The following is a 27861-nucleotide window of genomic DNA, read 5'->3' on the forward strand; positions in this document are numbered from 1 at the left end:
CTTGCTTTTGTAAGATTAGTGAAAAAATACTTAAACATGAGCATAGAAATATAAAAAAAGTTAATTTTCTTGATCTATCAAATAGGAGGGCAGCATTAAAATCTACTTTAAACATTGCATTTCTGCTTTAGTAACATGAATATGCAGCACACTTTCTCCATGTAGAAATGACTTTCATCTCCCTCATTTTAATGAGTAAAGCTGTTCTGAGCAGATAGCCATGCATGGTCAAACACAAATTAATTTTATTTTCTGTCTGTATATATAAATAGGGCAGTATTAAATTACTACTTATTACGATAGCAAAACATGGTTCTTCATTTCCAAATTTCAAATTAAAATGAAAAATGTTTCCCATAGAAGCACTGTTTTAATCTGACACTTCAGCAAAATTTCCTGAAGTAAGGTATTCCATCTGTACTGCATAGTGATTGAGCCTTGCTTTTATACGACGGGACTAGTGAAAAGTAATTACTATAAGCTTATATTTATGATTTTTGTCAGGGAAGAGCACTTCTTACAAAAATGAAACAATACACTTTTACTGAAACAGAAAAACAGTAAAGATTTTTAAAATGGTAATATAGAAAAACATCAGTCCCAGATGCAAATAATTGTAGGTTTCTCAAGTATAAAACCCTAGCCTTTGTGAGTGACTAACATTCTGTTTCTGCTTTAAGGTACACATTAGGATCATTTGAGTTTCCACTGACACCTACTGTATGAGAACCAGTTAAGTCGCAAAACACTTCTAAGGCCGATTTAGGTTGCATTTATAACAATGGGAGACCACATGAAATGAGAATTGAAACTACACTTGGTTTAAGCTTTGAAAAAACGAGAAATAAACAATATTCTATATGGACAGATCATACAGGAGCAATAGCTTGACATTTGATAGCTAACCGTTATTTTGGAAACACTGCAAAAATCTGCTACTGACAAAAAAATACATACACAAAAGAGGATATGAAATGATACCAGCAATAGAAATGATTAGACAATCAAATTATATATTTTAATGAAGATATTTAGTTTATTAATATGAAGAGAACTTCAATATTGCTGGCAGAATCTACACAGCTCTTACCTTACTGTCCCCTCTGCAGCATAGACATCTTGTAGCTTTTAGATATTTCTATTATTGGCAATTATATTATTAAATGAATAAATTAACTGATGTAATAGCATATTTTCATAGGATTCAGTGCATCGTGTATTGGACTGACAGACAGGGTGACACAGTGGCACAGCAACTAGCACTGCAGACCCAAGAGCTGTGAGGCAGGAGTTCAATGTCGAACTTGTGCAACTTTTTTTTGTAAAGTTTGCATGTTCCTCCTGGGGGTTTTACATCAAGCGCTCTGTTTTTTGTCCCCACCTTTCGATGGCTCACTGACTAGGATGAGTGGAGTACCTGCCTGCCCTGTGAAGGACTGGTGTCCCGTCCAGGGATCTGTCATGCTTTACAGTCGTAACTTCCATGAGAGGCGTCTGATTTTGGTGATAACAGAAATTAGCAACCTTCCAATATCGTCTGGATGGCTTAGCTATACTTGTATTCAGAATAAAAACATGTTCTGATACCAATGGGAGCTAGAAATATTTTTTTGATAAGCACTAAAGTTGTATTATCTCCCACTGTGATGAAAGGCTAAAAACTTGTTTATGAAAACACATCAGCTGAAAATGTTTAAATGTGTTAAAAATAAAAGACAAAACATCCGCATTTCCTTTTTTTTTTTACTTACTTTCCTAATCTTACTTAAAAATCGTAGACTTCAATTACAACCAAGTGAAACAGGTTTAACGTATGGGGTTATGCCGATTATGTTCACAATTAAGAAACCCCTGCTTCTACATTTACAAGCTGAGTGCAAAAACTGCATGAAAATGAAGGCAAACGTCATTTGTAGTCTAAACACAATGCTGGTGGAAAAACCCAAGAGAGTCCTGGTTATTATCACTATTCATAACTGTGCAAGGATTTCAGAGGACAGGCCAGATGTTGAAACGATGCTGCTTCACAGGAAATGAAGTGAAAACGCAGGCAGCCACAGTGCAGTGTGGTCAGATCCCTCACAAAGACGCAAGCGGAAATAAGGTGGCAAAGCCAGTCGGGCTCTAAAGGCTTTTCCCCAATTCCAAACGCAGAAACCACAATGAGGCACAACAGGGTGGACCAGCAGTGCTCCCTGGCGTCACAGACTGGCTCCAGTCACAGCACAGATATTTAAGAAGAACGTATTCCCTGTCACCATCCCAGCTGGTCACCCTTTAAAGGTGGGAAATCAAAACTGAGCTCCAACAAAAAAGTGGTCTTTCCCAAAGCTTTAAATGTCAAGCTTTGCCCTCCTTATTCCTAAAATACGGATGTGTGACATTCCACAAGACAGTGGAAGCGCTACAATCAATGTTTAGCTTTCTTTCATGGATTAATTGTTTTTTTAAAAGAACACTTCAGAAGTGTTTAATGTACAGACATTTAATGTACCGCAAGCTTCCACTTTCAGAGAGTAAATAAACAAAAATTCCAGATGACAAACAATCTTCTCTTGGGAGAAAAAACAGACAATCAATATATATTTCTGCTGTAACATGAGGTCTGAAATGCATCAGTGCCTGACAGAGACGATGCAATCAAAGTTAAAGTTCCTCTCTTCTTAATAATCCATTTATCAAGCAGCCTTACCTTTATAAAAAGCAATTTGTTAAAAAAGATCCTCTAAATTTTATGAATACTATGATATTAGATAATTGTTTTCCAGAATTAAAAATGCAAAACACACAGGGCAGTCTCACACCTGTAGAGGCATGCTGATTCTATAACCCTGCAGGCTCAGATATGAGTGTTAGCTCCCTGCAATGTTTTCATATCTGTCGGCACTCCTGTGCAATTAACAGGCTTTACATTTAAATCAACACTAATACTGGAACAAAAAAAAGTGAAATCTCAAAGAAGGGCTGTGAATGAGGGGAGAAGTGCTTCCAATTGAACTTTCCCACAATGGAATCTGTCTAGATAATGCTGAGACACTCCTGTAAGATGGCTGGGAGCCAAATCTTAACTTCTTATGGGTGTGTGGTGAATTCAGAGATCCTCAATACCACAGGTTATTTGAACACAAGACCTTCTTACTCTTCAACAAGCTTGTTTTCCTCACAGGCTCCCTGAGCTTTATACTGAGCGTGCCTTTACATGACGAATAGCACGCCCAACTAATTTAACAGGTTGAACAGGCTTCACTTAAATTAAACTAAGATACAATAAAAAAGATGACAAAATACAGACCCCAACACGTGATGAACCCACTCTGAAGCACAAGACCCTTCAGTATTAGTGTCATTATTAGCAAGAGCTACTGTATTGCTATGTGAAAGCAGGTACAAATAAAACAATCAGAATGTAAAAACTGTTAAGCGAGTGTCAAAATTCTATTAAATTGAGATGTGTGTAAGGCACCAATTCCCATCAGTCATTACAATGTTTTCCTGAGAAAAATTGGGTGCTACCAGGTAAATCAGGACTGAAGTACTGAAGCACACATCTAATTGGGCAAACCATCTTGCAGTTCTAAACTTCAAATGAATGCAGTGGTGTAAAAAGAAAAGGTTTTGTAGGAAGGTCAAGGAAGGTCTTTGCACAGATCTTTCTTGCTTTTGGTCAACAACAGAACAGAAACCATGAAAGATGGTCACAAAGAATTCTATGTAAATATGACTCAGGAGACTTATTCCTAAATTTAACTGAGGAACATCAGCACTAACCAAACAGTTTTTCCTTCTTACCATGCAATTCATTGCAAAGTGACTGTGCTGAGTCTGAAGCTCCATTGCGTGAGGGTGGCTTGTTCCAATCTCTGTGTAACTCGTCAGAAACAGGCCTTTGTTGTGCATGATCCAGTCAAACATCTACACAAATGAAAAGAATTAAATATAACATGTTTGCAGAGAGTACTTACATAAGACGAAAGAAAAACATGACGTGTACTGCTTGTGGAGACAACACCTAAAGCAGCTAGACTCTGAAATTCTGACCTGACTGGGCATGTACTCTGACCATATTTAGAGGCACAGAAATACCTAGAGAAATGAAAGGACTTAATGGCTTACTTTGCATTTAGGAAACATCCACTTGTATATAGGCCAAAATGCCACAAAAATGTAAGAATTACCTGCACCTAAGGCATCAAAGAAAACTTATCAGAGGACTGGTAAACGTGTCTGAGTAATTAAAATAAAGTTATTTTAGGCACTTTTTAAAGTGTGGTTCTGAAGATTAAACATTTTGGTTTTCTTAATGTTGTCGCACCATATCTTTAGAAGACAAATTATTCCATACATACATAATGCAAAATATCTCACCACCCAAAACAAAAATGTCATGAAATGACAACCAGGAAATCCAGACACTTGTTGACAATCTGCTGCAATTAAACACCAGCAGCAGAAATTAGTGCAAAGAACACACTGCTTCCAGCATTAGGACAAAGGTATTTTATATAGAGAAGAGGAAAAAATTCGTATTCATGAATAACACAGACAAAAAGAGGGTAAGCACTGAAGCCATTACCTTCTCCGCATCTTGCTCGAAGAGTCGAAGCTGGAAGCACTGGTCGAGCTTCAGTTTCCTGACGTGCCACATCTGTTGCAGATGCTGGCGAGTGGAGTGCAGTTTGTCCAGCATGGTGGACACCTTGGGAACAAGGCTCTGCATGTCTGCGTTGGCCGTGACTGCATTCTTATTGGGAAAGCCATCGCTGCCCTGGATCCTCTGCAGGAGTTTGTGTCCCTCAGTGTCCAGGTCCTCGATTGGGGCCTTAACCACCTTCTTCTTCAGCTGCGAGTGCTCCTCAATCATGCGCCGCGCCCCTTCCAAGTCCTGAGGAAAGTCCTTTTTGGCCAGAATCTCCTGCAGCTCCTCCAACCGGGAAAGCATGTGTGTGGCATTGCTGATGAAGTCCTCGAACGCCACACGGATCTCAATCCACTCCTCGTGGTTATAGTCCAAGCTGCCTTCGAAGTCTGGGGTCAGCTGGGATGGGTCGACTACTTTGGTAAGGCCTTCTAATGACACCATGCTTGTCTGTTTGCAGGCAGACAAAAGGGAAAAGGAAAATAAATCCGCAGTCAAACCCACTGACTGTTAATTGTCCAGAAACAAATAACCACAATCGTACCGAAGGAAAAGTGACTATCTGGCAAATACTGTACCTAGATGGATAAATTGTATCATTTTATTATTCTTGACTTACATAATCACTTGTTATAGTTAAAATTGAACTGCAAAAGTGGATGCATCTTTTGTTTTAATTATGCTACAGAAAATATGTTACAAGGTTCACATGCTAATCCAATTCAAGATTTTAAACAATACTGTCAACAGTATCAGTTTAAAAGATAACTACAACAAGTAGTTTAAAGCTTGGAATACGTCTGGAAAAATGACGGTATAGTGACTAAACCTAAAGGATAAAGTGAGTACATGCATATATGAAATAAAAACTGACAATATTGAGGACTTGGTTTGTGTGATAGTCATCTATGATTTCTAGTAATATACAAGAATTTAGAGAAATACACAGCAGAATTTAATATAAGAATACGCAAAAGTAAGTTGCATTTCAAAACCAGTTGCCTTCTCTGCTATATAAGCATAACAGTAGCATCTGAATGTAAACCCTTACTGCTTAAAATGGTTAAATGATGCTGTCGTCAACTTCCTGCTCAAAGCTCTTAAATACTGCTGGTTACACATATGCATTCCTAATTACTGTATTTTGGGGACAGTTTGTTCATACACAATGTTTCTAAGCAAGTTATTAAAAAGCAAAACAGCTGAGCTCAAGAAATTGTCTGTTGTTATAAATGATTTATAGATAAAACTACACTTGTGGATGTTTAGATTTTAAGCAGGATATAAGCGATGTACTAAAATTAAGAGTATTAATCCTTCAGATGTTCTTGTCCCCAATTCAACCGATGTTCAGATTTTCAAAGGACATCTGATAGCACAAGTAATTAGGGCTTACCTCAAACTCAAACTTTGAGCTGCCAAAATTAGTTCTCTGCTTCTGCCAAAAGTTGTCTGGCTTAATAATCAGTGCAACATGAATACAGCAGGGGAAGGATTCCTGGAGGATCTTTAGAAGAGGCTTAATTGAGTCCCACTTTGACCCACGCATGTCCACTATGACTGTGAATCCTTGTTTGCATACCTCCTCGCTAGTTGAAGAATAGAAAAATACATATTCAGTTACATTTCTGATCCAGGAAAGTTAATTTTACTCTCATGCACACCCCCCCCAAAAAAAATGGTTAGCATTTTATGTTCTGTAATGACATTTAAAAATATAGAATATAGAAAACTGTGGCATATTATTTTGTTGTCCATACAGGGAACAATCAAGTCCAAGTAATTCATTCAATACTTTACCTTTTTTTTTTTACAAGAATGACTCATGATATAAAGAGCTCTGAACAAGAAGTCATCTATTACTAAACTCGGATTTCCGCTTACCCCGACAGCCCATCTGAACAGCTCCAAGAAAGGACATCTTCTCTGCTTACGCCTCAGAGCAAAACCACTTCTCCTGGCTGCCAGCTCTCCCGGGAAGGAGGCACTGTACAGGATGCGCGTGCCTCTTCAGCACTTTAGACTGTATACACTTCTCTTCCCTCACATGTTCCGAATAACAGAGAGCCAGCCTCTCTTTCTGAATAAGCAGGCAGCAAAAGTATTCTGCTTTCTCAAAACTCGTCAAATACTTCCTACTCCTTAAACCTTAAAAAAACGGTCAAATTCTAAGCCAAGCTGACACCACTTTTATACTACCGTAAACAGCTGGCAAGTGCTTAATAAAGTAATGCTAATGGCAACAGTATTAAAGAGCATAGCATTGAAATATGTCTGAAATCTAAGAAGCTTTAGTGCTCTAGAGCACAGCCTCTCTGCGCATGACTGCTGGCACAGGTTAAACTGCGGCAAGTTTCTGGATCAGAACCATGCGGACTCACGTCACCTTCCTCTGCAATGGGAGGGCTGCTGCCCCGTGGGAGGGGGATAACCTACATTCAAAGGCTGAACACGGCTTTTCAGGCAGCGCCACTAACGCGACAGACAGCTGGCGGTGCACACACCACAAACTGAGATTCTCCAAGACTTGGGCGACAGTAAAACAGCTAGCAACAAGACCCTTATTTTCGTCTCCTTATCTTTGTTGATTTATAACCAAAAGTATATGCACACAACGCATACGTTTATGATGACAAAACAGTCCCACTTATGAATGTTTACCACATTTCCGCAGCGCTCTAATGATTTAACCATACTCGAGCCATTTACAGTGGCTCCATCACTCAAGCTAATACTGCACTTTATTATTTTAGTTTTAGGACAATTTCTCAAACAGCTATCACAAGGTATGCAACTAAGAACTGAACCTCCTAGCTTTGGTCTGTGAGAAGGTACATATAAATCGGAGGCTCTACCTGGGTATACCAGCCAGGTACGAAATGAGCCTGCGGAGATCCTCCTGCCGTATTCTGTCATGGTTGCTGCGCGCAGGAAACGTCAGGACAGGCCCCCCTCGCTTATCTCTGCCACCTAGAGAGAGCATGAGAGCAACCCGACATCAGACCACAGAGAACCGCACAGAAATACTAAACGGAACCGCAGGTGGAAAAAAAAAAATCAAATAAAGTGAAAGATCTGGAGAAAAAACTCCCGACAGGCTTAGACACAGGTGATTAAATGTTATAATGCAGTAACCTTCTATGAAATCTTAAAATGTATTTTAAATTTAACAGCGATATGTACAACCATGTTCTATACATATGCTTTAGTATATATATATAAGAAGATATATGGATGAACAACAAGCTTCAGGCTATAAAATGCTTTGGAATCAAGGTACTGTAATTCAAAAAGCTCCTGTTTAGCCCCTTTCATGATTAGTAAATATAATATTTTTAGTTTAAGTGCAACAAACTATTACATTTTGACCAACAAGGAAATTAACTAAGAAAACATTGTCATTTAGCAAATTATACCCTTGAACAAATTTGACATAACGAATGTATTTCTTACTATTAGGCTAAAAATAATTAATTTAACAATAAATCATATAAACTACATGCGGCACTAGGAAAAACACAAATATGCATCTCCAAACGTACCAAAATATGTACTCCAAACGTATCTCCAAAAAATACCAAAATAACAAGTTTAAATTGGTAAATCATTAAATGATCTACAATTATCAATCTAAAGCTCATTTCTTAAGTTAAATAACCAGAAATAATTCGTTTTTCTGGTCTTAAAGCAACTCCATAACGTTTCTAACATTCCAGATCAGATCAAATCATAGTACTTGTACATTCTCTAATGTCACCGATAAGCACAAGAACTCCGGAGTCCCACTGTTTTCATTGGGGCTTCACTGGGCTCCAGGAAGCAGGACAGTCTGTAACTGCTTTTTTTCATTAAGGGTTGCAGGGAAGCCAGAGCTTATCCCAGCAAGCAACAAGTGCAAGACAGGGTTAACCCTGACCGATTTGCCCAAAAGCCAATTAACCTTCCGGTATGTTTTCTGAATTGTGGGAGGAGACTGCAGAACATGGCGCAAACCTGCACAAACGGGGGAAGATCCAAACTCCAAACAGACAGCACCCCAACGCGGGGTCCCAGTGCGGAGTGGCAGCACAGTCCAGTGGTATAAAATAGCACCAGGCTCAAAACGATTAGGAGCTGACGACTGCACAGCTTGAGTGTCCTACATCCTAGCGAGAAGCTTAGACAGAGTATGACCTTATATGAGCTTGTATAGCAGCGGATAACAGGCAGTGCCTGACCTGAGAAGCATCAAGCTTTCTAGAGGCAACTTACTTTCCAAGCTCCTAGGTCCAGACAGTATGAATTCAGTTCACAGTCACAATTTCCTCCAGCCAGAACTCTTCAATTCGGTACAACAGTTTGTGACCACAGTTGTGTAAATGCAGCACACAAGCGAAGGCTGAGGGACCAGGTGAGCAGACACCCTAGTTTATTCCCCAACACCATGACCACAGCACCACTACCCTCTCATTCGTACAGACACAGCTGAAGACCTTCTCTCTCTCAAATCTTTACCCATCTAAAAAATGTATGCCAAGAAACACCACAGTATTTGGCCAGCAATATGAACGTACAGCATCACCACTACTCTCACTCCCTTCAACACCCTTCTCATTCACACATGGACAGAAAAAGGTTTTCTTCAGCAACACTCTCCAAGCGGAAGACACCTTAAGTGCTTTTACCTTGATCAACACTTCAGTTTGTGCACTGATGCACCACAACAATGCACGTTTTGTTTTCTATTTGTGCTGCAGCAATTCAAAATAATAATTTGAAAATATTTTTTCCATTGGAAGGTTAAATTTAGTTTCTTAATGAAATTAAGTATTTCTATAGAATATTCAGTATTTCATTCCTCTTACAAAAGAAAGTAAACAAAAGAAAGCATGTGCATCTAATGATAGTACTTAACTGAGGGAACAGTTTAATTAGGGGAATAATTCTCAGATGTTTTAAACCAACCAGGACTGTTTACTCTCCATTTATCAGAATGAATGGAAGGCCATACATTTACTGACCACAGAAATCAAAGCAGGCTTACCTGATAAGAAAGCAACTTTTTCCTTTAAGATTGGTAATACTTCCATTGCCTTCATCTCATCATTTTTGCGAAACCCTAAAACAAAGAACAGAAGAGGTCACACAGATGGAAACCATACCAATTTTAACAAGAAAATAAATCAAATGTTATATATTCACAATTTTTTAACAAAATACAGTGACATTCATCATAATTATAATAATAATTGCTTACACTTATATAGCGCTTTTCTGGACTCTCCACTCAAAGCGCTTTACAGGTAATGGGGATCCCCTCCACCACCACCAGTGTGCAGCCCCACCTGGATGATGCGACGGCAGCCATAATGCACCAGAACGCTCACCACACATCAGCCATCAGTGGGGAGGAGAGCAGAGTAATGAAGCCAATTCATAGATGGGGATTATTATGAGGCCATGATTCGTAAGTGCCAATGGGAAATTTGGCCAGGACGCCGGGGTTACACCCCTACTCTTTTTGAGAAACGCCCTGGGATTTTTAATGGCCGCAGAGAGTAAGGACCTCGGTTTTACGTCTCATCCGAAAGACAGCGCTTAGTATAGTGTCCCCATCACTATACTGGGGCATTAGGACCCACATGGACCACAGGGTGAGCGCCCCCTGCTGGCCCCACTAACACCTCTTCCAGGAGCAACATAGGTTTTTCCCAGGAGGTCTCCCATCCAGGTACTGACCAGGCTCACACCTGCTTAGCTTCAGTAGGTTGCCAGTTGTGAGTTGCAGGGTGATATGGTTGCTGGCAGAATTCCATAAGGAATTCTGCAATAATTACTCAAACATTGTGGGCTTATGAACAGGATACATTAATACTTATCTCTTAAGATCATGTTGCATTAATTTAACTGTTTTATTCAGAGCCACCTAAAAGACAAGTCTTGATTATGTTAAGCCTACAGGGTGAGACTATTTACTTGGACAGAAATTTAATTTTGTAAGTACTAACGACCATTGTATTTCCCCTCAGTGAGAGAATAAGAAGACATTAAGCTTTGGAAAACCATGTTCCCATTACCGCAGTCTTTGCTATATTTGTACATTTACGTAGGTTGAAAAATAAAAACAGACAAATACTACCAGTGTTACCAGGTGGGATGCACGTGCTTTTTCCATTTGTAACTATTTAGGACATCATGAGAAGACACTGCTGCCTACACATCCACTTTACATTTACAATTCATTTGGCAGACACTTTTATCGAAAGTGATTTATAATCACATTTGGTAAAGATGCAAACTGCACATAACAGTAGAGTTATAAAAATAAAAGACAGGAAAACAGTTAGCAGAGTCTTAATTAAGCGCTAGGACTGGGGTGTAAAACATATGGCCTGAGAAAGCCCATTTGCTTGGCTTGTGTGACTGTTGTGGTCAGAGCCATCAGCCGAGACGAGGTGCGAATCGAGTAGCCCACACGCGAAGCTGGCTCCCCTGGGGACGTCACTGCGCCAGCGGCACAAACAGCACTGCCTGGGGTTCTCCACCTCTACCCGAACACAGTGCCCTGTTCGATGATCTAGCCAGACAGGGGCGTCTTTGCATGAAAACAAAGGGGGGGGGTATGAATGTCACCCTAAGACTTGTGCGCCCTCTCCCTCCAATCTTGACGGCCACGAACTCTGCACTGCTGAACGGGCAACAGCGACATCTGGAAAATCCTTCAACACTCGCAGCACGTGGCTTGAAGAACCCCACTTCATGTCATTTAGCACTGAACCAGGAAACTGAGAAGAGCACGTGGAGCACCATGCATGCCAGTCACAGAGGCACGAAGGTTTGAGGTCTGTTCTGCAAATACAGGACAGTTCCTCTGATCAGTCTGAAAGGTGTCCTTAATACTATGGCATACCTTAGCATTAGCAGTAAATAAGGGAATGGCAAACCTCACAGAAAACCTATTGTGGATAGCATCGCAGAAAAGCCAGAATTCCAAAAGACTTGTATTGAGAAGACAAGACCGAAATCAACCGCCCCCCCGGCCACTGCAGCCCCTGTTTTATAAGACATGCAACAGCATGTGCCCCACGTGATCATTAGCTGCAATTCACCACTAACCACTAATCAGCTGTACGGCAGAGTAGTCCCATATCTCTGCGGACACCCTGAAGGACTAGCGGAACAGGAATCAGCAAACCGTTATTGCAAAACAGGGAGAACTCGCCATTACGGCCTATTTCCTCAGCAGGGGCACCAACACTCCAGATACAAGAAGACTAAAACAAAGTATATTCATTCAAACATGTTAACTACTGTATATGTAAACATTTTAACTATATAGATACACTGTATATTGTGAACTGGAATCAGATGACTCAGATAAATGCTCCAGCATCCATTGTTTACTTTTTGGAATAAGCAGAATATTAAGAATACCTCAAAGGTACACAACAGACAAGGCAAAATACCAACCAAATATCTAAGTCCATGTAATTCAGGTATGGAATGTTTTGTATACTGGACTTGAATATGAACACGGGTGATCTCGTATCACTTTCAGACCTCAGTGCCAATCAAGGGAAAACCTTGGTTAAAACAGCTGTGCTAAAGACAGCTTTCAGATTTTTAGCTTCATTTTGGGCCAGTTTTTAAAAACGAGACTGGAGAAGCACAAGGCTTTTTACAAAGCTAACAACACTATCAGCTTTAATTTCTCAAGCATCAAATAGAGGTTTTTTTCTCTCCTTTCTGCCTACACACCAGATGGCTTTCACTTATTATTAGGAGAAGAAAAAACACCATTTGGTATTTAAGATATTGTAAAATGTGATTTCAGGCAGTGCAACAATAATACATCCTACTACTCTACTTGCCTATGTTATTCTTGATGGACTCACGCCTTTCCAATCAAATAACTGGAGCACAACAGTGTTTCGAACTCCATGCATAGAGACAAAAGAAAATCCTATGGCATTATCTCATTTACCTTCAATAAAATTCAAGACTGGAGAAAAAAATTCACAAGGGAGTACACCTACTGGTTTTTCGACTTCAAATTGTTCCTAATTAGTCAACAGTTTTAAATATGAATACAAATACATCTGCATATTTCCAAAAAGCCCTTTGCCATCAGTCTCTTGTTCTTTGTTAAACAGAGATGATGTCATCCATTTAAACCAGGCCAGACTGCAGGATTCTGCAGCTCTGCCTGTGCTGCAGTGTCTGGAGTGTTTCACGAAGCCAAACATGACAGGCAAACCTCCCGATTAACTAATATTAGCTCAAGTACTTCTTTACTCGGCATACATAAAGACACATACTGTGCACACAGTGTCTTTCAAGCCGATTATAGTTGATTCTCCTTTCAGGGGAACCAAATGCATTCCTCTGAAGCAACATCTTTATACTGTACTCCAGACGCAGAGTATGCATCCCACCACTGCCTCCCCACTGCCACGAAGCTGAAGAGCACATCACTAGTCCTGCATACCTGCAAGAAGGGCCATCGCCACTGTAATGTATTAATACAGGGTGTCACTGAAGCAGGGCTCCCCTGTAGCCCTCGGCCACCAAGACTGACGATTCTGTGAAGTGTACCTGGTGGACAAAACACCTCAGCCCTGCTCACTCATGCTAGCAAACAATTTGAAATGATCTAATCTATTAACTTAAGGCATAAGGACCTAATAAGTACATCAGCCACTGTACATAGCAGCACACCTAGTATGACTCCTCTTGAAGGTTCACTCAAAAATCACAAATGAGAATGGCTTAAACATTAAAGCACACTGTAAAATCAAACAAATAATTAAAGATTTGTTAGGATTTCAACAGTTTGTGCAAATCAGTCAATTAAAACCTTGCACTTCTGGTTTTACAACACATTATAAATGTTAGGGGACAAACTGTTTTCAGAGAACCATTTCTGGTTCCCGACAAGTGAAGGAACAACTACGGCTTTCAAACTTTCCACTGACATCTTGGACCATAGCAGATAGTTTTCGATTATTTTTAACTCCTTTCTCCTGGTTCTCTCGATGCATAAAGTCAACAACAGTTTCAGCGGAATGACAGCATTAAGAAGCACTGCGCACAGTGATCAAAAGACAATGAACCACAACGATGCTGTGAAAAGTGCATAGGTAGCATCCTTGCCAGGGTCTTAAGATACTGAAATTATTTTCAATGCACACACATCCTGAGCTACACAATCTATAAAAGCTTGAGAAATTGGACCAGGTTCTTCAGAGTCAGAAGAGTCAAATAATTAATTCTGTATTTCCTGGTTCTTGGGCTAACCCCATCTCAAAACAAATAACACATTGTGTGGAATGCCTAACACCTGAAATGTGATTCATTTATCAGAAGCCTTCTGAAAATCGAAATGGACCTTTTTATATTCTCTACATCCCTGACTGCAATTGCGTGTTCAAAGAACTATAAGCAAGACCTATAGGACCTTTTCTAAATTACACTGATTGTCCCCTTGATTCCTATCATCTAAAAGACTATGCTCTAGTTTATTCGAATTACTGTTTCTATAATATTAAATGTAACAGAAACAAGAATTACTGTTCTATTATTCCTTGGTTCAATATTGTCACCCTTTTTATGGAAGGCATCTACATTAGCACTGCTCCATTATATGGGTACTCCTCCTTTTCTGAGTGACTATTAAAAGACTTTTGTTCATAGATACAGTTTCTAGTGTCTATTAAGTAAAATTGGTAGAAATCCATAAAAGTCTACAATTGTAGTTACTAAAGTGCTTTTATTACTTGAAACTTTTCTGCTTCTTCTGTTTCCTCATGCCAGAAAGGTCTTTTGATGAACAGTACTATGCCTCAAACTCTTCTGTATAGATAGCCTTTGCCACAGAAACATTTCCAGTGCTCATGAAAGCAAGCCTTCCTATGCACAGTCTTTAGCTACACATTGTGTTACACATTAGACTAACCTTTGTATAGTATAAGCAGGATCCATTAAAAGACCACAGATTTGCTCTATTCTTCAGTTTATTTTTATGGTAGACTACCACACAATCACAGAGGTAGTTCAGCTGACTGGTCTTACACACGACACAAATTACAGGCTTAAAGACCATTTTTAATACATTTGGATATGGGAATCCACCCCAGAGGATCTGACACTACTCTGTGCTAATAAGCTGCCAATCCTTTTTTGTGCTCTGAATAGCTAAGTAGGCCACCTATTTTCAAATGAAATTGTCCAAAGTCTATCTACCAGCACAAACTTAATGTAAGTCAAGAAAAGTCTAGGCTCTTCCATTAATAAAGTAAAATCACTCAACAAGCTGAAAATCTTCCTCTTGGAAAACAAGCATTCGAAAGTAATAGCCTATAGCCAGGACAGCAGTACCAAGCAGCAAATGATTCAGACAGTATTTCTGAAGTCAAAGTTGGGTACAATTTGTTCCAAAATCACAAAGTATTTGTGACGTCAATGTGGCAAGTACTGGGTTAATGCTCATCTTTAATGCAGAAAGGTTGAACAACTTTCTGCTTTCCAGCTGAACAAAGCAATGTAAAGCAGTTTTCTCAACTAGAAACTAGTTGGCAGTTGAAAACGGAACAAAATTTAACTTTCTGGATAAGGCTGAACATCCTATTGACGAAAAAGGAAAATTAAAAGCCTCCAGAGTAAAATGCACGGGACAAAGTAATTCTACTGCAAACATGGTAAAAGCTCTAGTCAGTTGCTTGCACTGAGAAAAAAGTACCTACCTTCTTCTGGGGAAAACAAACTGTCTTTTAAAATAAATCTACAATTAAGAGATAAATACGTCATCATAAACATGAAATGCATGATTCTATTATTGGTAGTCGAGTTTCTTTTTTCTCCATGCATGAAATCGGTGACATTTACATTTTCTTTTTGTAAACCCTATTAGGGATTAAATAAGGGTTGAATTACTCTTCTACCTTTCATATTAAACTGGAATATTCCACCATTTTAAACATAAATAGTTGTTTAGTACATGCTATTCTGTAAATGCAAACATAAAAACTAAACCCTCATGTCAGGGGATGCCCAGTTACTATGTACCCAGCCCCAGTTACATATACCTGCATTGGCAGGGTGAAGAGCACTGATAACTGTCTTGTATAACAAGGTAGAAGCCATTAGCAGTACAAGAAGACTTTGAACAGAGATCAAAATCCAGCCATTTTGGCTTCTTAAAATTAATCAAAGGCCTTTTACAATTTTCTAGTTGTAAGCAACAATCTCTACTAAATTTAAGACCTAAAACTAACTGCAAAAACACCTTCTAAACAGATAAGACATACAGGAGTCACCTAAACCTTCACGACCAGATAAGCTTCTTGAAGGCCTAAAGAGCTTCTGATAACACATGGCAACTGTCTGTGAATGTTTCAAGGCCCGAAACAAAGGCTTACTTGCTCCCTGGATTTTCCTGTTTTATGCACCTCAGACTCCATTTAGTCCCGTCAACCTCCAGGGACACTCCTTCACCCTCCCACCAAGGATCTAACGGTTTCAGACCTCACCACGAGGAGGTCTCATCTCTTCTCTCATCTCGGGCCCCTCCCAGTTATCGTTAGGTAAGGAAGTAGACAGTTCCTGCCTGTGTTGCAGCTGGGATTAATACCTTCTCTTCTCTTAACAGCCTGAGACTCCAATGATCCAAATAACAACCCAACCCTCTCGGTCATACACTCACCCTCCTGCTGGTAGGGTCTGTGATAAGAGTACATACGACTGACATGCTTTCAGTAACTAGCCTGACTGCAGCCCTGAACCCATAATTGCTCCTTCCTGGTTCTGATTGCTAGAGTATTTCTTCACAGGCATATTGTAGACCTTTTTGTAGTGTAATTTTCTATATGTTTGTTTTGCATTTCGTGTATTTTACCTAAAAAATAATATTTACCATATGCTGCATACTGTAGTGAACTGACTTGGTCCATTTACACTACAATGAACACTCCATCTTTAAAGCAAACATACATGATTTTTCTGCCATCTCCACCATTTAAAACATGTAATGCCAAGCTACATATTGATCAAATATGCAACATTCTGCTTTGGATATTGACATAAAGGTCCTACAACAGCATATCGGAATCCAGACACATCCCATATGGCAGTTAAGATCAAACTGGGATATCAAAACAGTTAAAGCTGTGTACTGTAGTTATAGAATGACAATTAGGGGGAAAATAATCATTTAAGGACAGAACAAAACCCACAACACTTTTTGATAGATGACTTTTGATCATGGCTTACTAGACTAATAAAAGTACTTAAATGGAGGAAAACAGAGCCACATGCAAACGTCTTGTGGCCAAGCACAGCTGTTATAAAACTCAATAACAAAACAGTGTTCACAGCAGATGCAACTTAATTTGTACATGCCCTGAACTGGTTGTGTGTTCTTCTAAAAGTCTGTCAGCATTTTTGACCACTGCAAAAGCTCTGCCTAGAAATTACATGGACACTTGGACGGCATTATGGAAACCAAATAATATGATCGAATACTCCCTAATTTCTAGGCATGTGTTTCATCTGTAAGACAATCAGCATAGCACTTTCAGTTTTATTGGGATCATGCCCAAATTTTCAGACCAACCAACATATTGAACACATGGACAAATGAAGATTTAATGTTTAAAATCTGTCTTAATTTCCATGAAACTTTTTACTATTAAAAGCCAAATAGTTCAATTGAATTTCATTTCTTGAGAAGTCCGCTTGTGGCACTCGCCACTTCAGTATATATTCACACTGAAGCAGGTATTCTGAAGACTGTTTTTAACTTTCGCACAATGAAACTAGGAATTAAACCATGGGATAAGACCACAGTGTGAACTTTACACTTTCAAATTGGAGACCCAAGGGATGAGAAGAGATTATTTTTATCCTTCACAGTTTAGCTCAGAATAGTAAGTGCCTGTTTCAAGGGAGGACCTAATCAGCTTCACAGCTCACTGCGTGAGACACAAAGACTGGAGTCAGCAACCAAAGTAGGGGAAAAAAAATCTCACATTTAACCAAAAGCTTATGCTTTTTAGCACGAGAACTAAAAACAAATGCTAGATGAACAAACAAAATAACCAAGAGTGTAGTGTAACAGGCATTATGAGTTCCCTTTTCAACTAATTAATTCAAATATTAAGACATTTTTAAGACCAAACCTTCCAATATTTATGTTAATGTTAATGAGATGTTAATCTGTTTAGTACCTGCAGAGACTAGGATAAAAAATGCATGATCTCATTTTTTCTGACAGGGAAAATTTATTGGATTACCATATCAAATCACAGTTCTAGACAGAAATATATAGCATTGTGTGTCTCCTATTGTGATTAAATAATCCTATTTCTTGACAGAATACAAACTACTAATTTACTGTTCTTTGGAATAAAATGCAAAACTACAGAGGCTACACATCCTACAAATTAATTTCCAGGAAAATAATTTCCACTGTGTTTAACCATACAACACCTTAATCATCTTTAGGTTCTGCTTAAACCATAGAATAGATATTCTTAGAGTAAGTAAGCAAATTATAAAAATATAGCAAATAGATTCACAAATCAATTAGAATAAGTATATGGGAAAATAAAGTATAATGCAAATTTACCATTTAAATTGAAGTACAATGCTATGCAAGCATGGGTAAAATATATTAGATCAAGACAGAGAGAAAGGAATATTACTAAAGAAGCTAAGACAATTATTTAAATAAGCAACAGTAATGACAACATACAGCAGGTTTTTTAAGAAGACTGAGAATATAGTCCAAATACTTCCAAATTACATCCAGAAATGCATGTTTGTTTTCTATTAACCAATCTTCAATCCAAGCAAACTATAAATGCTGAGTTTAAAGAGGCTACCTGGTCTGGACAAGTTAACCCAGTGGATTCTTTCAGAATGAACAATGAAACACAAGCCAGAGGATATGCGACTACGTGACAGTGTATGTATACCCACTACAGACCACACAAAGATTTGTGGGAGCATGGAACAAGCCACCCAGTCATGTAGTTGAAGCCCATACCCTGGCGTCCTTTAAGAAACAGTTGAAAGTGATCCTTGGACTAATCACCTCATCTTGTTTGTAACCATTCTAATGGCTGTCTTGGGATTTCAGTGCCATGCTATTCTATTATGAACCACAATGCTATTCACGTTCCCATCACAGGACAAAGCAGTGAAAAAGAAGTTGATCTACAACAAATATAATCCTTCCAGAATTAATAATAATAATTGCTTACATTTATATAGCGCTTTTCTGGACACTCCACTCAAAGCGCTTTACAGGTAATGGGGACTCCCCTCCACCACCACCAATGTGCAGCATCCACCTGGATGATGCGACAGCAGCCATAGTGCGCCAGAACGCTCACCACACATCAGCGATCAGCGGGGAGGAGAGCAGAGTAATTAAGCCAATATATAGAGGGGGATTGTTAGGAGGCCATGATTGATAAAGGCCGATGGGAAATTTGGCCAGGACGCCGGGGTACACCCCTACTCTTTTCGAGAAACACCCTGGGATTTTTAATGACCACAAAGTGTCAGGACCTCGGTTTTACGTCTCATCCGAAGGACGGCGCCTGTTTACAGTATAGTGTCCCCGTCACTACACTGGGGCATTAGGACCCACATGAGCCGCAGGGTTAGCACCCCCTGCTGGCCCCACTAACGCCTCGTCCAGCAGCAACCTTAGTTTTTCCCAGGAGGTCTCCCATCCAGGTACTGACCAGGCTCACACCTGCTTAGCTTCAGTGGGTTGCCAGTTGTGAGTTGCAGGGCGATATGGCTGCTTACATTTATATTAGATGATAAAGTTTGAGAATGCTTATCAAGCCAAAGTCTGTCATGTACTGTAAATATTGTCAAGGGTACTGGAAGCAGATAACACATCGGTATTAACTTTTTTTAAATCTGTTGAAATTAAAGCTGAACATCTGAAAAAAAACTAAAGAACTAAAATGGTTGAGAACAGCTCCAAATGTTCTGCAACGTTAAAGCTTGTAGCCTTTAGCACTAACAACACAAAAAAGTGTTTTGCCTTTAAATAAATTAAGCGAGAGAACCTACAAGTGACAGTTAGATACATCACTAAAGTAAAAGCTTGCTTTGCTTACCCTCTCTGCCCAGGAAGAAACCCAAGTGTTTTTCCCATGAATGCCATATTCAGGAAAACACCAACTGGATGTGGTGCCCGACATGGTATATGGGAGCTGTTGAGGCCATAACATAAGATCAACAATGATGAAACATTCTGTTTTAGTATTTTGAAGATCTCCAGCCTCATATGCAGCAAACATCGCTCAAAATCGTATGGGTTTACTGGTTGCCAACAAAGGGAGCAGTCTACCTCTTATATTTCACACCTAAAATCTAGTGCAAAATTAAGTCACTGTGCTGACCGTAATTCACAGTCACGCTCTCCTCCCTGATCTTTGGTCAATGGTGAGCAGCTTCCACAACAATGAGAAGGAAAAAGTAAAACCTCGACAATTACAAAGTTTGAACATATACATACTATTTTTTTGCAAACATTGGTACAGTTACCTTAGAAAATTTACAATATTACCATTTTGAAAAATAAAAACATCGAGCTACATGAGAAATCTTTTCATGAAAATATTCATTATTAAAAAAATCAGCTTTCTGAAGAGCATTCACAGCTAATAAAAATCAGACTTGGAGCCTGTGTGGTTTTTAAGGCCACTCTGTACATGGCTCCCCTGTTATTGATTTCATTATACTTTTGACAGAGTCAGCAGTAGTCAGGCCTGACTACCCATCATAACACATTATATCATTTAGGTAAACTGCAGACCTTTGCTTGGCCTGAAGCAAATATACTGTAGTTGTTTGGAGCTGGGAAGGGCTTCTGGAGTGGGTTGGAGGATGGGGGCATTTTGGAGATGCTAGATCTTTCACATGGTACAGCATTCTTCATCTACACAACTCCTGAGTGGAACACAACTGTGTCACTCACACAAAAGACACCATTAATACACCATTTCACACATACTCAAACATCCTTTTAAAGTCACCATTTTTTCTGCAAGTCTGCTACTTGACAGAACTAATTAAGTTGCTTTAATTAATTTATTTTGTGGCATAACGTTACCAACATGTCAGTCCATGTCTTTTACTGTTGACAAACAGTAAATTAGAAATCTCAGCATTATAGGCTAGTTTTTTTGTTTACAAAAACTTCACAGGTAACAATGAAGGGTGTCAAATACAAAATAACACATAAATCCAAGTCACATCGCAGACAGCAATTCAAGTTATTGTCCAGGCTAAAGCTGGGGAAGCTCAACTGTTGATCCTTCCTCGCTTTATGGCACCTTTACTTCCGTGATGCTGCAAGGTGGTGAAGGGACTAATGGGAGAGAACTGCCAACTGCAGACGCGACCGACTGCTGACACCGTCACCAGTGGAGACAGCTGGGGAACGGCAGACAGTCAACAGCTGCTCTGACCCCGTCACTGTCAGAAGGAGTCGCTGTGGATCAAATTAACAGGAGACTACAAAGGAAAAAGGCAAAAAGCATGCAGTAGCTTCATTCACATCAAGGGTCTCACTATTCTTGACAGATAAAGCCATTTTACTTTGGGAGGAACAAAACTCAGACTATGTCCCACTTTGTTCTTTTCCACTTCCTTACAGTGCAGCTGCAGAGCACAGCACAATAAATACCCAAGAACACAGGCTGAACTCACATACAGAAACGGTACAATTTCAATCAAGCAAGCGTTCCACACTGCAGCTATTTCTGAATTCGTGTTGCCATTACATTTCTCCCAGTACATTTCTCCCAGTACTACTTAATTTATGGCTAGAAGGGGAAAAATGTTTAGATAAAGTGAATGGAGAAACATTTTCACCATTTTGAGTAAAACACAGAAGTAATAATTCAATTGAATTACTGACTGTGCAGCAGATACTGAGAGCTGATAAAACTGAGAAGCAGTAAGGCACATGTATCAGGACCAATTAGACGTACCTCAGAAAGCTTCAATTTCCAAACAGAAAATCCAGCACAGAGTACGATAATATGGAAAATACCTTTAGTAATCATCAAGCATTTTTCTATTTAAATTTAATTTTTCTTAGCATTCATTTCTGGTCACTGAATATGCATTAAGTGTATCAGAAGATGTAATATAGCCAGCTAGCAGGACAAAAAAGTTATCTTCAGTTAATGATAGAGCACAATGGCATCAATGAAACAACTATCCTTGAAGGAAGCCAGGGTATCCTCTTCAACATCACGGCATTGTAGCTTGTTCCAGATGACCTGCCTTTGTGTCATTTAGGCTTATACAAAAGAATGAAATGAGTTGTCTTGTCGTGGTATTTAGTCTTGTATAAATCATAAGCCGATTCTTCAAGATGAGTGTCCATGAGAACATGACTGATGTTAATTCAAGGTATTGCAAGTAGAGAACAACTGCTTGAGCTTTCTAGGAATGTAGCCAGTTTTTTAGTAAGAATAATCTCCACCTTTAGACATCAATTATGTAATCTCATTCTGAATGACGGATATAATCATTGATTTGGATTACAAAAATTAATCCGATATAAACTATACAGTTTAAGAAATTTTTCACTTAAGTAAAATTTAGCCCAAACCCAAGTGTTCTTTGGTTTAACTGTTTAACATCCTCCTCTGGGGCTATCCTAAGTTTACTGTACTTAATACTTTAGAATTGTCCCATCAATCAAAACAATACTGCCATCATCGAGAAAACACAATGACATCAACGAGAATAAAGAGAATTAGTGAATCTATCTGTACTTTCAACAAAACCTAAAAGGCTAGGCAACACTTCCAAGCCAAAGGGGTGAATTCTTGGTTTTACCCTTAAACTTAATGTAGGTTATATCCTTGACTGGTGTCAGAGAACTGTTGTGTAGACTTCACTGCAATCACATTACAATCCTAGCTTCCAGGCTATGATATTTAAGTTAGCCTTTCCTTTATACATTTCATTCCAATAAAAAACAATCTAAATCTCCATCTCAGCAGTCTAAACATTTACAGAACTTACATTTGTATACAATACTAGTTAAGAGGAGTTAAAGTAGATTAGTCTGGTATGTCTTCCTTGTAGTACTGCAGTCTTAACATCGGGTTGCAGGATCCTTACCAATATCGGCTGAGGCTGATTTGTATATGGAGGCCAATATAAAAAGAGTGTAACATGATCCACAACAACTGCATCATTTCATTAAAAGCAGCACTTCCTTAGCCTGAAGATTTGGTTGAAAATTTCACGTATAACCAATATTTATTAAACATTTTGAGGGATCTCGACTGTCGCCTAGAATTGTACAATGGGCAGTGTCATTTAGTTTCACATTATTAGAAACTCTGCTCCACTTAAGACTTTTTAACCTGTGGTAAAATCTTTCCTTTCTGTGCTTTCAAGGGTGGTTCCTTTTAGGTATTTTTATGTTACATAATCTTTAACAAAATGAGGTCAGCCTTTCCCGTGTGCATAGGTTTTTAAACTGCTTCCCCTTGAAAAATCCCAAATCCTACTGGCACTTTGTTGTTTGTATTTGTTTTACTAAGACAGGGCACCTTCCAGGTGAAACTGGAGAGTGAATATGCCTTATTTTCTTTCAAGGAGATAAAATTTTCATGCAGCACTGTGCATTACGAATAAGAAAAGTTACAATTCAACACCAAACTAAAGAAACAGATAAAAGACAGTGTTGGGCTATACATCTGACAATATTCATAATATGATATGAATTTATATTTTTCCTAAATCACACAACTTGCCTATATAGATCTGCATAACTGTTTTGACAACCAGCAAAGAGATGACTGTAGACAATCGCCTCAGGAAACGGACCTGGACAACCGAATTGAAGCCTCACAGTCAGCCCTACAGAGTGAGGGCATGAAAATCCCCCATTCACTCTAATTACACTTACACTGACTAGGAAAGCACTCTCAATCCATACGACCTAACTATAGCTCATATACATACAAAAAAAAGGTCTTGTATTATGATAATTTCCATTAAATTTAGTATTATATGACGAATAGGACAGAATTAACACTATTAATAATAAAATGTTCCTTGATGAAAAATACTAGTGATAAAAATAAATTAAGGTGAGAATGGCTTTCAATCAAACTCAAAATACTCTTCTATATACGGACATGAATTAGGCAATTCAGAACCCTCTGAAATGAGCTAAGGTACAGCTATCTGATCTACAACTTGTATCCCCAACTCCGGGTCTTCAGCTCATCCATTACACTATAAACTCGCTGGAGATCCGCACAAGCATAACTTTCTCTGCAGGACTCATGAATAACACTGGAAAGAAACCACTAAAGCAGGTCGATCGCACAGAGACCATTTTTCTGACTCAAGTTTGACAAACAAAAATTAGGACACACCAATGTTTCCTTGCTAGAGGAAGTATCGGTGTCCCACTTTGTCCTAGAGGTTTACCAAAAGCGTCAACCTATAATTGTTTGGATGGAAACATCTGTGTTCCTTGGAACCCCTCAGTTATTAATCCTTAAAATAGAATTCCTCTCAGGAGTAATCTTGTGCCAAATTTGGTAATCTAGGACCTAAAACAAGTAGCATGGGGCTCAAAATAAGGCAGGTCTCAACCAGTTCCCAGTTTTTTTTTATTACTAATATTTTTTATCAGGTCCCATAGCTCATAACACACCACACTTCTGTTGCAGTCAGGATTTTCTCAAGACACTACAATAAATATTAGTTCCTAGAGCAGCAAGTAACAAAACAACTACCGGTTAACAACTAATCTACCAAGGACCACTGCATTTGCATGGAACAAAAATATACCAAATACAACAACTGCTTTTTAAATCACCTTTTATGTGGATGCAACATTCAGTAATTGGTGCCTAGTACTATTTACAGATTTAGCAGCTGATTAAGATCTAAACATTTTGTCTATCATTGTGTTTATTATATTGATTGGTTGTGACTATGAATTATTTGCATTATTGGTGTTAGTTTAATATTTAAAGTACTAACACGAAATTACTGGAGAAAAATACCTCATTTTACCATAAAACAGGCACAATTCTGATACTTTGATCTCGTCCATAATGTCCTGCTAATGAGCCTTTACCTCATTCTGGAAAGAGCACAGTTCTCTTTGCCAGACAGACCACAGATTTCAAGCAGAAAATTTAAGATACAAAATCAGGGGCTCACAAATGGGACTTACTTTACTTCTGCTTAGGCCAAAGATGATCCCAGGTCCCCAACTTTGGTTGGAGTCACTACTCTACACTGCAAGATCCCTGGTCTCCATCTTACCATGTTGCTTGCCATAATGTATTGCATTTTCATTCTCTAATACACAACCAGCTGTGATTGTTGCCCTGCAGATTCCTATACATGGTTTCCCCAGACACGAGAGGCCATTTTGTATTGTCTATTTTAACATTAAAAATCAGCAGTACTATAAATCCCCCTAAATGCAATTAAGAAGGGGACTTTAGCTGTAGCATGACAGGTAAGATTTTAACCTCCTAAAAGACTGGGACGAGTATGTAAAATTGACTGCAGTGCTGCAGGCAATGATCTCATACACCATAGCTCCTGTCAGACTGAACCATTTGCCTGATAAATGGCATTCATTTCCTTTAACCCTACTTTACTACTGCCACAGACTGGCTGTAAAGAGACACATTTGCATTAATTACCTTCCTAATAAGAACAACAGAAAACAAGACCAAAACGTGTAGGATTGTCACAGAATCATCATAACTAAACAGGAGATGCTGATTATTTCCCATGTAATTCCATATACATTGAACATGCAAAAATCGTCTGTTTGCAATTTCATAAAGCTCACTGACCAACTGGGCATTGGCCACTGGAGTGCAGAGTGTGAAGTCAGTTATCCCACAGAGGCAGGTAATAAAAGCTAATGAGAAGATGAGTACGAAGTGGCTGCACTAGAAGATTTTCCAGGCACATTCTGCCCCATAATCAAGTCCAATAGTTTAGTGACATAAGAGCACCAGTGGGGATCAAGAATTTATAGGATGTTCCTCATAACAGCCTTGCGTCCAACATGGAAAGGAAAAACAATCACACACTACCTGACTGAGGGAGAAAAACAGATTCAGACCCATGTGCTTCTTACACAATTGAGGTGAAGAGAAAGCCATCTTTCCCTACACTTGAATGAAGGATCAGCAGATTGGTAATGAATCTTAGGTGACAATCGGCTGAAAAGCCCCTCTTATTTAAAGAGGAAACACACAGATTTGTAATTTTGTGAAAAGTGATTTCTTTCAAAATTAGTTCATTTCCAAATTTACAAAATGTACATTTTCCTGTTTTTCAAATCCAGGTTACTCTGGATACATCATTCAATTTCATCAAAACTTTTTTTACTTCATAAATTAAGTTTCAAGAGCCTTCTGTACCATTTCTCTCACCTCTTCCTCTTTCTTTGGAGGGCAAATTACTTAAAAATAATGGCAAAACGTCAGACAGCAGGTTCACTGAGCAGTTATTGAAGACTAGCAAATAATTCAGATATGAAAATAACTTTTAAGGTTAATAGAAGTATACCAATTTTAAGAGCATTGTACATGTAAACATGTAAAATCCTACAGTACCTGAAAACTGGATCAAATCTGTCCCTATTTGTGCATACTGCCATCTGTGGCTGCTCATAACAGACACTACACTTCATACCACAGGTTGGGAATTAACTTCCACGTCTCTCATCAAGCCAAAGCACAAGATAGCCTGCTTCTTCTTCCACAGGTGAGTGAAGATACCCAGTCCTGCTCTGAGCCCTCAGCCTGTGACTTTAAGCCCTCGCTCAAAAGGAAAATATCCACTTAACATCTCCACACAGCTCCTAAAGGACAAGTGTTCGTTTTCCCCTCCACCACACCATTTACTGCCATGGCTGTGCCGTATAGAAATGACTTCATCCTGCTACCATTCTGAGGAATAGTAAGCCAAGCAAACAGTTGTCCTGTGTGGATTTACAGCAGAATAGGCTTTGTCGATGATTGCTTTTAATCCTCTCTAATTCCTGGATGCCACAACGTTAACCAATAGAAGCAGTTACAACTGTAGAAATATCAGCAACACTCATCATGAAAAAACATCCTTGGCAGTTTCATGAAGCCATGATAGAATTAAAATGAAACCTCTTCATGTATGTGCTTACCACCAAATTACCACTATGAAACACAATGAATACATACAGGGTTACGACAAACATTTAAAGGAATTAAAAAAAATATATAGAAATGAAGAGAAAAACATAGCTTGAGCTTCAAACACACGTTCTATGTAACTTACATAGCATGTGCCTTGGGAAAGGGGAGTAAAAAGCACCAAAGAAAAGAGCAGTGTTTAACTGGATACTACCTTTGCCCCTGCTGCCACTTCCATCCATAAGCTGACCCTGTCTGTGGCGTAAAAATCCCATGTAAAGAAATCGAAAGAGTACAGGCGTTCCGGCCATAGTCGGATCTCTTGTACCACGACAAACTACCACAGCTGAAGGTCCTTCGTGAGCATTACTAATGACTTAACACACTGCGATCAGCAAATCCAGGTTGAAGGTCTCAGAAAAGCATTGTCTTTGTCCCTGTATCACGTACTGCCCAATGTAAACTAAATCCATGGAGAAAGCAATTCGGCTCAGTGACACAGCAAGCCAGGTTTCCGCTCTGGGAAAGGAGAGTCTGAGGGACCCGAGCCGGGCAGAGCCAGCCCTGACACAAAGAGAGCATTGGCGCTTCATGCCCACAGCTGTGAGCAAGCTGCAGCAGCTGTGCCACCCAAGCCTCTGCCAGTGGCATCTCTGCAGAAGTACAGGGCAGGTGATAAAATGCTAAATGGCTTGGCTATATTTATATCTTAAAGTGTACTGGGTTATTTTTTGATGCCCTTTCGATTCAACAATGTTTGAATCACTGCAATGCCTGGCATAGCCCAATGATAAAGCACGAGCATCTTGCATTGCGTCTGTAGTTCAAGCAGGATTCACAATACTAACATACAGTACCTGACACCCACAGGGGGAAAGGGAAGCCTGTTTGACTTACATACTGCCTAACAGCAGTAACACCAGAATAAAATGAGTTTTTTGAATTCGTGCAGCCACCTGTTTTCCAATTAAATACATACATGAAACAACAAACAGCTCAATGATCCACACAGCAGCAGGCAAACAATTTACAGTA

At 39.1% G+C, this 27861-nt stretch overlaps 1 protein-coding gene across 9 annotated transcripts in view; it reads right to left on the reverse strand.

Annotated features, from left to right (window-relative positions):
- triob (trio Rho guanine nucleotide exchange factor b) overlaps positions 1–27861 on the reverse strand; it is a 141757-nt gene that overhangs the window by 63553 nt on the left and 50343 nt on the right. For 7 of the 9 annotated variants that reach the window (XM_069195264.1, XM_069195262.1, XM_015356925.2 and 4 more), the window contains 5 exons: positions 9660–9734; positions 7492–7606; positions 6033–6225; positions 4574–5086; positions 3790–3912 (listed from right to left, as the gene is read on the reverse strand). In XM_069195264.1, coding sequence (XP_069051365.1) covers positions 3790–3912; positions 4574–5086; positions 6033–6225; positions 7492–7606; positions 9660–9734 — 1019 coding nt within the window. Of the gene's footprint in view, positions 1–3789; positions 3913–4573; positions 5087–6032; positions 6226–6520; positions 6996–7491; positions 7607–9659; positions 9735–27040; positions 27443–27861 lie in introns of those variants that run through there. The other 2 variants (XM_069195263.1, XM_069195268.1) reach the window with 2 other exon arrangements.

This window comes from Lepisosteus oculatus, chromosome 10 (genome assembly GCF_040954835.1).
Source record: "Lepisosteus oculatus isolate fLepOcu1 chromosome 10, fLepOcu1.hap2, whole genome shotgun sequence".
NCBI classification, from domain to species: Eukaryota; Metazoa; Chordata; class Actinopteri; order Semionotiformes; family Lepisosteidae; genus Lepisosteus; species Lepisosteus oculatus.